Source organism: Xiphophorus maculatus, chromosome 16, assembly GCF_002775205.1.
Source record: "Xiphophorus maculatus strain JP 163 A chromosome 16, X_maculatus-5.0-male, whole genome shotgun sequence".
In the NCBI taxonomy this organism is placed as follows: domain Eukaryota; kingdom Metazoa; phylum Chordata; class Actinopteri; order Cyprinodontiformes; family Poeciliidae; genus Xiphophorus; species Xiphophorus maculatus.
Window position 1 is genome coordinate 19828132 of NC_036458.1, and position 11370 is coordinate 19839501.

The 11370-nt window shown below is 41.7% G+C and overlaps 2 protein-coding genes across 2 annotated transcripts; both read left to right on the plus strand.

Moving 5' to 3' along the window:
- Positions 1-392: 392 nt before the first annotated feature.
- poldip3 (DNA polymerase delta interacting protein 3) lies at positions 393-6055 on the plus strand. Its single transcript, XM_005810911.2, has 10 exons — positions 393-496; positions 1681-1817; positions 1903-2336; positions 2436-2480; positions 2583-2660; positions 2760-2981; positions 3756-3833; positions 3946-4075; positions 4180-4246; positions 5099-6055. Exons 1-10 carry the CDS (start codon positions 429-431, stop codon positions 5325-5327), a joined length of 1488 nt encoding a protein of 495 aa, XP_005810968.1. The 5' UTR covers positions 393-428; the 3' UTR covers positions 5328-6055.
- Positions 6056-8741: 2686 nt separating this feature from the next.
- rrp7a (ribosomal RNA processing 7 homolog A) lies at positions 8742-11369 on the plus strand. The gene is made up of 7 exons (XM_005810897.3): positions 8742-8825; positions 8995-9137; positions 9253-9378; positions 9468-9591; positions 10720-10817; positions 10888-11095; positions 11187-11369. The coding sequence occupies exons 1-7, from the start codon at positions 8762-8764 to the stop codon at positions 11270-11272; spliced, it is 849 nt and encodes a 282-aa protein (XP_005810954.1). The 5' UTR covers positions 8742-8761; the 3' UTR covers positions 11273-11369.
- Position 11370: the final 1 nt, after the last annotated feature.

An 11370-nucleotide genomic window follows, 5' to 3' on the forward strand; every position in this document is an offset into this window, starting at 1 on the left:
TGCGGAATGAAGGCGACCGACTGGAGAGCAACTATGTTTGCACGAATATTTTACAATAGGCGAAGTAATATTATTTAAAAACAATGTACTCTGATAAACATAAAATAATCTATTTGCCTAAAACACGTATATATTTATCAAAAAAGGGACGCAAAGCCTTATGGGTAATCCGAATTCTTTTGGATGTCGTCAAGAGTAACTAATAACAGATTATAAAATAGTAAAACGGTCAATTTTAACAATTCATGGTACGGTATCCTTAATGTTAAAGTCCATGATGGTAAAAGGAATAAAACTGCCAAGTCTAAACAAGAATTTATTCAGTCCACGGACACTCATTTTCGTCCTTTTTGGTCTAAAGCGGTGTCCATAAAGATTGTCAAAAGCTTCTGTGACGCGCACGCTCAGAGGTATTCGTGTATGAGAAAATGGCTGACGTCTCTTTGGATGAAGTTATACGGCGGCGCCGTATTAACCAAAAACCTCCACCTAATCGGTACGTAAAATGCAGTTGAACTCTAAATTCTATTAATGGAGGATTTGTGAAGCCTTTTGGTGCAAATGTGAAAGAATACCGTTAAAATAAAGCTGCAGTTCGCTAGCTGTTACGTGTGGCAACTACGGTATGCTAAACGCTAAGCTAAGTAGCAACCGCTAGCAGGAGGCCTATAGAAATTAAGCGTTTAAGTTTGAGAAAACACGACGTAATCCAACGTGTAACGCCTAAATCTATTGGTGAGTGCAATAAAAGCCCACTAGCGCATTATTGCGTCACGTTTACTTCGCGTTCTGCTTTTATCTTCTCTCCTTTCGGTTAGCTCTGCTAATATTTAGTCTTTACGTCGAATTGTGATTATTCTACCATTTGAAGAAATGTGGCTCCTGCAGGTTCTGCTCTGTTTGTATACAAACTATATCAACCTTAATCGCTTTCTACAACGTAACAACTGTACACTGTTAATTTAAAAAGGATCAAACTTAAATTACATCCAAACATTACAGAAGACGAGCAGTGTGAATGTACGTTTCTAGCGCTGTTTTAGAAGGTTAACTTAAGTACAATGAAATTACACTATATTTAAAAAATATTAAAAAAAAAAAAACTTTTTATTTTTGCAGTTTTAGAAATGTACATGCATTCAACATTCACACTTCCTACAGAAACAAAGTAGAGAGCATCTATTTGGACAAGAGCAATTAAATTAAAGTGACAAATTTTGATAAGAAAATCTAAAACTTTAGTGGCGTGATAAGGTCTGGAAAAAAATCTTGAATTAAAAGTATTTTTTCCTGTCTGGATAAGCGATTGGTGTAGAGCAATATTTGCATTTCCAGATTTTATTCTTTATGTGATTGACCACGTGAATAAAATCACAACTTATGAACTTAAGCGTGCTTTATGAGTTGATCCAGACCTTTCATTTATTTGTCTTTTTGTCTGTTTTATAAAAATATGTAAAGTCAAGACTGCAAAAAACCAGGAAAATATATAATCGCAATTCTATTGCCAATCAGTGAGTCGATGTCAATTCCATCTATCCCACATGGTTTAGTTTTCTTTTCTTTATTTCTGATTATTAAATTGTCCCAACCACCCCTTTGTCAGTCAGTGGGTCTCTTTGTTTTTCTGTCCGGCTGATAGTTTTTCTGTTGGATTGACATAATGTTTGTGTCCATTAGGCCCGTGTTCGGACGCCTTGGGACGGGAGATGGAAAAAACTTCGATGCCAGGCAAAAAATCGGGCAGAACGATGCAAGGCAACGCCTAGGAGGAGGAGGAGGAGTTGGAGGAGGAGGAGGAGGAGGAACAGGAACAGGTAAGGGGTTATCCAAGGGGTTATGCCTCCAAGTCTAAACAACGAGGCGAACAGCTGAAGATTTAAGATTTCCATCTCCGCCCAGGTTTTCAAGTGAAGGACGCCAGAGAGAAGCTGGTCCAGAAAGACGCTCGGTTCAAAATCCGCGGCAGGGGCGGTGCAGCGGCGGGAGGCGTGCAGGACGCCCGGCAGATGATCAACTCGCGCAAGCAGGGGCAGAGCCAGAGTCAGTTCGGCTCCTTTGCGCAGACCACACTAAAGGCGGCGATCACGCAACAGCTGCAAAGCAAGACCGCCGTACCTCAGATCCAAATCCAAACCGGCAACACCCTCGCAAACGCCAGGCAGTTCACAACTACCATACAAGGACTGATTCCCCAAGTCAGCACGACACCGCAGTTGAGCAATAGCGTTCGAGTAATGGACGCCCGCGACAGGCTGAGCCTCAAGAGGAGCATCGGAGGAGCACAGACGCAAACAGCTGCGGAGCCTCCTCTAAAAATAACTAAGACCATCCAGGTGAGGGTGCAGAAAGTTATTATTTTTTTTTTTCTTGTTTTGACGAATCCTAAAAGTGCACGATCAAGCTCTTTTAACGATTACCGACTCGCTTTTCAGCAACGTCCAGCTGGGACCTTGGGGGGAATCCGTGCGATGACGCAGGTACATCTGTTTTCATTTTCAATAATACAAGGTATTATTTATCTTCAGCGTTGGTTACGGCTGTAAAATGTGCTGCTCAATGAATAAATCTGTTCCTCTCAGCCTGCCGTAAGTGCCCTCGACAGCATCGCCAGCAAACAAATAAAGATAACGACCGCCAACAGCATGCTGCAGTCCCGGGTGAGACGGTCTTACAGTTCCTTAAACTTTTCGATGAAGCGTTTTGATATTTCACCTGGTCCCCACAGAAACAATAATCATAAAAACCTCTTCATACAGACTGGCACTGCAGGGTCCATGTTCTCCATAACTGCCCCGATCACTAAGGTGGTTAAAAATGATGCCTACACGGCCCCGCGGCCCCCAGTCCCCGTGGCCCCCACCCGGCCCAACACCAGCACGGCGGCCGCTCGTTCCTCTGCTGCAGCGTTGCAGCCCGTGTCCAGGACTCTGCAGCAGAGCGCAGCGGAGACCAGCACGGCAGCACCAACTCCTCCACAGGTACCAGCTGCAGCTGGCGTCCACATGACTGTTCTCTTGTCACATCGTCATCCTCCTCTGACTTGTCTTCACTTTACTAATATGGTGTCTGATTTAAGTTTCCTTTGGGGGATAAAAATATATGTATAATGACTAAGTTGCAACAAACATTAAAAGAAAAAAAAAAAACAATTTTTGAGGCCAATTTTTAATTTTTTTTAATTTTTTTTTTTTGTGAGTTGGCCACAACTTTGAGTGAAAAATCTGTTTCCTCTGTAACAAAGTGGATCCCTGCAAGTCTAGCTATATTACCATGGTAACAGGCGGTTTTTATTTTACATCTCCCTAAGAAGCGTCCCATATAACTTATTGTTTTAATATCCATGGATGAGGAAGAAAAAAACCCTAGACATTTATTCAAAAGTTATTGAATTATCCCGATTGATTAAATATCTTGTTACAGTGAAATCATTCCTTGAGTGCTGCACATGCAGATTTTAATCTTAATAGAATTTTCTTTTTCTTCACAACCCTTTGCAGTCCAGTGTTTAATGGACATCCTGCTTACTGTAGTTCTTTAACAGTGTTATCTTTTGAGAGTGGTGGCTGCCGCTTATTTTGTGTACAAACAACAACAGAGGGAGGAAGGACGATGCTGCGATTCTTAATTCAACTTGCAGTTTGATAAAACTCTTTCTCTCTCTACAACTCTGTTATGGTCGCAAAACCGCATGACTGTAAAGCGGTAAACTTGGGGAGTAGGTAAGTTGTAAACAGTTTTCTCTGTCTTTTTAGCCTGCATTCAGCCCGTTGGAGGGGACTAAAATAACGGTGAGCAACCTTCATCCGCGGGTTAGCGAGGAGGACATAATGGTGAGTCCATCCCTCTGTTTGTTTTTCACTTCACTCTCTTCTGTTTGTTGTCCTTTAACGTGCTCAGTGTCTAAATCGGAACGCGGCTCTGCTGCTTGTTTGTCCAAAAAAGGAACTGTTCTGCGTGTGCGGCGCTTTGAAGCGAGCGCGCCTGGTAAAGGTGGGCGTGGCCGAGGTGGTGTTTGTCCGTAAAGAGGACGCCGTCAGCGCATACAGGAGGTACAACACTCGCTGCTTGGATGGTGAGTGTAATAGAAACGCCACGGGTTCTGAAACCCGTTGGTTCTAGAACTACTGCAGCCGGGATATTTTGGCTGAGTATTGTTTGTTTGTTGTCCTCTGCCAGGCCAGCCCATGAAGTGCAACCTTCATATTCAAGGAACCGTCATCACCTCCGATCAGCCGATCCTACTGTGAGTCATCCACTTTACTAGAACTCATCTTCTTCTGCATTCAGTCAGTAGTTTAATGTTTTCATGAGGTCCATTTTATCTGAAGTTAACATTAGTCTTTGAGATCCTCTTAAAGTGATGTATAACCTTTAAATGGAAGGACGATCAGGTCTGTCGCACCGACATACTTTGCTGGACGATAAATTGCCCCAGAAGTTATTGCAATAAATGATATTGTTGTTTTGAGGAACATTTTCAAGTAATATAATGGCAATGGCATAATAATGCATAAACACTATTTCAAAGATCAATAAACTTTAAATTCTAATCAACTTTTAACACCAGAATTGGAAGGCGTTTTAAATATCCAAATAAATAAAAACAACAACAAGTAAAATAAATTATGAATTATCTGTAAACCACAAAGAGGCTAGTTAAACTAATGGACCAGATTGAAGACTCTTTTCATCCAGTTGTTTGTAGAAGAAGAGAAAACAGCAAAACAATAAATCATTATTGAGCTCGTATTAACTTATAATGTGATTCATTGATTTATTGCTTATTTTTACATTTGAGACCTTCCTAGAGATCATTTGCTCAACCAACTAAGGGCTTCTTAACACAGCCATTCATTTTTATTTCAGGGTGTCCGAGTAAATGAAGCGAAATCAAAAGACAAGCCAAACCATTCAGATTTAAAATTGGGAAACTGTTGTGTATCACAAAATTCATAAACTAGTTCCTAAGTTTTCTCTAGAATTAAATGTGAATGTGGTGCTCCAGCTGAAAACAATCAACAAGTCGATGTAAATAGCTGTGCAGGCGGACGAAGACAAAGAGACGGGTCTGTTTTCTTTCTTTTTTGTCCTACAGGAGACTCAGCGACACCCCAGGCGCTGGCAGCAGCGGCGGTGGCGGCACGAAGAAAGACGGCCTGCCTCCCTCTCTGTCCCGTCCCAGCGGCCAGCGCGCCTCCTCTCAGCCCACGGCCGAAGTGGACCCCCAGACCATTCTCAAAGCTCTGTTCAAGTCCACCACACAGTCCACCTCCACCACCGAGGCCCCCAGCTCACAGACCACCGCCTTCCGCATCAAGATATAGAAGCAGCAAGATACAGGCAGCCCGCAGTCTCTGATGAAACTGGTTTTTACACATTTCATTTCATTGAGTACTCGGAACAAGGGGGGAATAAACGGATGATCAGCATCTTCTTCTGTTTTTGGTTTTGTGCAATCAGATGTTACCTGGACCAGATGAAGAAGCTTCGATATAGTGAGTCGGCATAAAGAGGGAGTGCGTTCTTTTATGAAATCGATTTATTATTATTTTTCTTCTACTCTGCAGTAATCTGCAGTTTCCAAAAGAGAATAATTGCTAACCGAAGTTATTTTAAAGAATCAACACCATTTAAAGAAACGCACGCATACTGAGTGTGTTTAGTTATTAGGACGTCCGTCACAGTTGGATCTATCCATTACAGGATATTTCTGGTTTCTTTAGCAGTCCCTCTCCCTCCCCACTTTGGGACCTATTGAATCCATCTAACAGTTCTGCTTGTAAAAACATAATTGCTACATGTAACGCGGAAGCAGGAAGTAACCAGTACCATGTTTCCATTGGATTTCCAGTTTGTGTGGAATTCAGTGCTGTTTGTAACAAGTTTTTGTCATGCCTGTTTAGGTTTTGGAACAGAATTAAACATAATTTGTGGTAGTACACGTTACGTTCTGTTTATCAAACGACTGTAAATGACTTTTAGGTTGCTCTGTCAGTTGGGGTTGTATCCGTTTGTGAAATGTTTCCATTAAATATTTAGCTTTGTAGATCTAGTCTGAAGGGTAACTTCTTTTTTTTTCTCTGTCGATTTGATCACAAAAAAAGGCATGAAAATCTTCTAAAAACATGGAAAGAGGTTACAGTTGAGTAGTAATATTCTAATACTGTGCACTTATGATTTTTAATGTCTTTACACCTTTAACCAGATGCCACAAAGATGTATGCAGTGCGCCAGGAACACTTCCCACAAATGTCCTCAAACACACATGAATCAAACTTATTTTCATTTTGGGCCGTATTAAAAGTCGCAATGTTCTTAAAGGGCCGGTTGTGCCAGAATCTATTGATAGAACTTAGACTTAGACTGACTTTATTGTCATTTTGCATGCACAGTGTGTATACAGAACGAAATGTCGTTGCATACGGCTCAGGACAGTGTTTTGAGCTTCCAATGTTGTGAGGTTACTCCAGAATAAAATAAAATACAGTATGAAATATGAATATAAATATAAAATATAAAGTGCAGGACTGACAGTAAAAAGGAAGTTATTTAGCTCTGTACATGTGCAAGGTATAAAATGGAGACCAGATTTTGAGTGCAGTCCAGTTAAGAGTTCAGCAGTCTGATGGCAAGTGGGAAAAAGCTGTTTCGGAACCTGGTGGACCTGCACCGGATGCTGCGGAACCTCTTTCCAGAGGGCAGCAGGGAGAACAGTCCATGGTGGGGGTTTGAGGGGTCACTGACGATGTTTCGGCCTCGGGACACGCAGCGCTGGGATGAAATGTCCTGAATGGAGGGAAGGGGGGCCCCGATGATCCTCTCTGCTGTCCGCACCACTCTCCTCACGTTCTTCCAGTCGGAGGCGCTGCAGCCTCCACACCACACAGAGAGGCAGCTGGTCAGAATGCTCTCTATGGTGCTTCTGTAGAACCTCTTGAGGATGGGCGGGGGCAGGTGTGCTCTTCTCATCCTCCGCAGGAAATACAAGCGTTTCTGTGCCCTCTAAACCCATTAAACTGTTAAAATATCAATAAATATCTGTTGGTTTCCGCCTTCAATAAGTGTTCCTTAAAATGAAATAATTGAACACCTTTTCAGTCCACCCAGAATTGTTTTTGTTTCTTATTTTTAATCAAAATCACAGATTTTGTGGTGTTAATTCAGAAATATTTGTAAGGATTTTTTAATGATATTGTATGGCCTTAGACGTGACTTTTTGTTAATCGGCGTATCGATCGCAGACTGCGACTTTACAAAAAGGGCAGCAGCAGTCACTTAAAATGCTTCTGGCCATGTTTGAGAAAAAAAATTGCAGTAATACCTGAAAAAAATAAAATAAAATTTCAGATAAAAGTGGAGGGACTTGTTGATGTAATTTGGAGTCTAGATGGGCCACATAAAAAGCTACGGAGGGCCAAATTTGGCCCCCGGGCCTCGAGTTTGACACATGAAGCATAAAGCAACAAAAGCTGAATTATGTGATGTCATCGTATCACATCCATGGTTTTAACAACTTACAACATTGAAGAGTGCTATTTGAACTTTTTCAGGACAATTTAGAGCCCAATTAGCCCAGCAATCATGCTTTTGGACTGAAGAAGGAAGCTGGAGTGCCCAGAGAGAACCGTGAGGTAAAAAAAAACATCCTAGAAGAACTCCTTACTGCATTTCGACGGTTCTTCCAACTGTGCAACCCCACTTAGCATCAGTCAGTTACGAAACATGGACTCAAATTACCAGCATGTCTCATTTCTTCAAACTTTAATCATCTCCAATTAGCACCGCCAAACAAGAGTCAATAAAAGAAGGAGTTTCCTGGCAGTGAGAATCTGACGAGGGCAGCGGTGTCAAACACGTTTTCATTTTAGGCCACGTCAAAAATCTGAATGTTCTTAAAGGGTCGGTTGCTCCAGAACATATTGATGAGACCCATTAAATTGGTAAAATATCAATAAATAGCTTTTTTCAGCAGTCGGTTCATTTCTTAAAATGAAATTATATTGAACATCTTTTCACACTGATCAGTCCATCCAGGACTTTGTGGTTGTTTTTGTGTTTATTTTTTTGGCAATCAAAGTCACGGAGTTTGTTGTGATAATTTAGAAATATTTGTACGGAATTTTTGCAATATTTGCACTAATACATGATGTTAAATGTGACTTTTTTTTTGGACATCTACTGAGGCTGAGGCAGCAGGCACTTAACCCCAGTTTTTGGCCAATTTTGAGGAAACAAATGTAGGTGAAATCAGAAAAAATATGGGGATTTGTTGATTTTCTGTGGATTTGTGAAAAACTGGAGGGACTTACTGATGTAATTTGGAGTTTAGAGGGCCAAATAAAAAGCTACGGCGGGCCAAATTTTGCCTTCGGGCAAAATCTTTATCTGAGTAGATAAAGGTCAATATGGAAGTTAGCATACCGAGCTTTAGTGAGAGAGCAGCAGAGGTGAAGGAAAAAATGTTAATGGTAACAAAGAGTTACCATCATGTACTCAACTCACTGAATACATTTCCCCTAGAAATGTGGCACTATTTAAAGGAAATATACAAGATTTCAAATGGTATAAAATTTGTTACTATTAAACTTACGAGAGTCTTAATGTCACAAAATATAGCTGTTAATGTTTGAGTATATCTGCACAAACAACACCTAATATATTTAACAATAAGTTAAACAAAACAAAACAAAAAAAAAAAAAAAAAAAAAAACAGTTCAAGGCGAACGTTGATGCGCTTCCGGTTGAAAGGTCACACAACATGGCGCCGTCTAAGAAGAAACATGCTACAAAACAGGCGTGTGTTACTCCTGAAGGATTTGCGGGTATCTATCGTTAATTTATTCCCATTTATCGAGTCCAGAATTACAGTATCTAGATGCATTCTTTAACCAATTCGTGTCTTGTTGTTTGAGTCAGTGTTTACGGACCGGTTTGATGGGAGTAAGTGCTTCCGGTTGCTGATGTTTGGGTTCTCCTCCCGTCTCTCTGCAGTTCTGCCCTTACAGTTCAGCCCCGACAGCGCAGCGCGACATTCTCTGTACGTGAAGGAGCACAAAGTCCGAGCAGAGAAGACTTCCTGCAGGCCGCTGGATCGGACTTTATTTGTGCTCAACATCCCTCCATACTGCTCACAGGTGAGGCATTCCAGCTCCCAGCATTTAGTCTGGAGCAAAAACAGGCCGAGTGTTTTATATATAACCAGAAAGGCTGACATTTTCCCTCCCCCCCCCCTTTTTTTTTGTTCTTTAGAGTGTCACCCAAGACTTATTCTCAAAGTTCGGAGTTGTTGCTTCAGTAGAGCTGAGGGATGTCCCGGGTTCCTCTCAGGAGTCTGGACCCAAACTGCCCAAGATCTTCAGACCAGCAGCCAAACAGGTCAGCCTGAGCTGAGAGTTTTTCCCATCTCTTTAGCTCCTGATATTAAGAGCAGCCAAGTTCATTGTGTCTCCATTCGTGTCTTCCAGGGTTTCAAAGTGGGCTACGTTGTGTTTGAAAGCTCCTCCAGCGTAACGGCAGCTAAATCCCATCCGCATGATGAATCTTTGGTGGTCAGCACAGAGCAGAAACCAGTGAAAACTGGAGTCCAGAGTGAGCGCTCCTTCACATTTCACATTACAAAACACACGCTGAATAGTTTCAACAGGTTTTATGTGATGGGCGAAACCAAAACGGAAATGTTTCTGACTGGGAATGCAACAAGAAATCGTCATTTTAGGAGCTTTTCTGTAATATCCACAACAGGCTTCTGAAAGCAGCCAGCTTTAAATTATGCCACACATATTTCTTCACTTTCCTCATTTATAGATTCATTTTGTTCTCAAATTTTATTTCTATTTTTTTCAGTTATCCTTTATTTAAGCAGGTAAACTGAGAACAAATCGTCATTTTCATCATGCAGCAGAAAACAGAAGAATATCTCAAAACAGAGAAAGAAAAATAGAATCTCAACCGTTTTCATACTGACTAAACACAAAGACATACGTAAACCGTTTTTAATAGCAGGTACATTGATCATGGATTTTACTGAGTTTATAGAGGTCAATATTGAAGTTAGCTTACTGAGCTTTAGTGGGGTTTTTTTTCTAGTTCCAATCTTTGGGTGCAAGAAAATGAAATGATGACAAATGACCTCTGAACCGTCATAGTGGTGAATTTATTAGAACAAAATGTTGGAATTATTGAGTGAGCGAAGGTAAGGAGGGTTTTTTTGCTACTGATTGTTTTGTAGATGAATTTGTGCCAACTTATTAATCTGTGTGAATGAAGTCACTGAAAGTTCACAAGCGAGTCTAGACGATCCCAGAGCGAACTTACGGCGTAGTTTCAGATTCAGGTTCTGAAAATAGAAAAAAGAAGTAGTTTAAAATTTGTTAGCTTTTGTAGTAAACGCAGTTGCACTTGATTCATATCTAGAAAACTGTTGGTTGTAGCTCTACGCGAGTTTTATTTTGTAGTAGCAGAAGTGGATTTTTTTTTATAAGGTCGCTAGAAGAATAACAAAAGCCAGAAGAAATTTTGTTTAAAGTTTCCCACAAGCCACAAAGGCAACACAGCAAACCATAACTGCATTGAAGAATTGCAAAGTGATATATGAGCGGGAAAAAATGTAACACTACCCATCCAGAACAGCTCACTGTTGCCGTGGTGAAACGTGGGGATGCATTTCTGGTTACACGTGACACTCGCATGTTGATCGGCGCGTCTCCCCCGTGACAGAATGGATACAGCATTACACAAAGTCCATCATCCACCCCGACAAACTGCAGCAGACGGTCGACTCGTTCATGCAGGACTACGACAAGCGGCAAGAAAAGGTAAAAGCAGCACAGCTCCTCCAATCGACGTCCGAGCGACTTCAAACCTGACGCTTCGTTTTTGTCGCAGGAGGCAGAGCGGCAGAGGGAGGAGGCTGAGAAGCAGCAGGAGGACGAGGAGGGCTGGGTGAAGGTCACGAGAGGTCACAAGGGCGCCAAGGCCCGCCCCCACAGCGAGGCCGCCAACCAGAGGACCCTGCAGAGGGAGGCGAGGAAGAAGAGGAGGAAGGAGCTGATGAACTTCTACACCTGGCAGCACAAGAACACGCAGAAAGAACGTGAGTCGGTCGTATTTTAATGGCGCCGAACTAAGGAAGCACGTTGAGGCGGAGGAGTTGTTGAGCCGTTTCTCCTTTAATCCGTTCCCAGATATCGCTGAGCTGAGGAGGAAGTTTGAGGAGGATAAACAGCGAATCGCTCTGATGAGGGCACAGAGGAAGTTCAAACCGTACTGAAGCAAACCGCACGCTTTTGACTCATTTCACTGCTTTTCTGTTCTTAGTTGAACCATAATTCTTGGAATTTCATTCAATAAACCTGTTTGTATTTTCAT

Excerpts from the sequence above, each read along its gene's own strand:
- poldip3 (XM_005810911.2), top strand. The coding sequence starts at position 429 with ATGGCTGACGTCTCTTTGGATGAAGTTATACGGCGGCGCCGTATTAAC. Across the intron at positions 497-1,680 it reads CAAAAACCTCCACCTAATCG|GCCCGTGTTCGGACGCCTTG; the intron begins GTACGTAAAATG and ends TGTGTCCATTAG. Across the intron at positions 1,818-1,902 it reads AGGAGGAGGAACAGGAACAG|GTTTTCAAGTGAAGGACGCC; the intron begins GTAAGGGGTTAT and ends ATCTCCGCCCAG.
- rrp7a (XM_005810897.3), top strand. The coding sequence starts at position 8,762 with ATGGCGCCGTCTAAGAAGAAACATGCTACAAAACAGGCGTGTGTTACT. Across the intron at positions 9,379-9,467 it reads TCAGACCAGCAGCCAAACAG|GGTTTCAAAGTGGGCTACGT; the intron begins GTCAGCCTGAGC and ends CGTGTCTTCCAG. Across the intron at positions 9,592-10,719 it reads AGTGAAAACTGGAGTCCAGA|AATGGATACAGCATTACACA; the intron begins GTGAGCGCTCCT and ends CCCCCGTGACAG.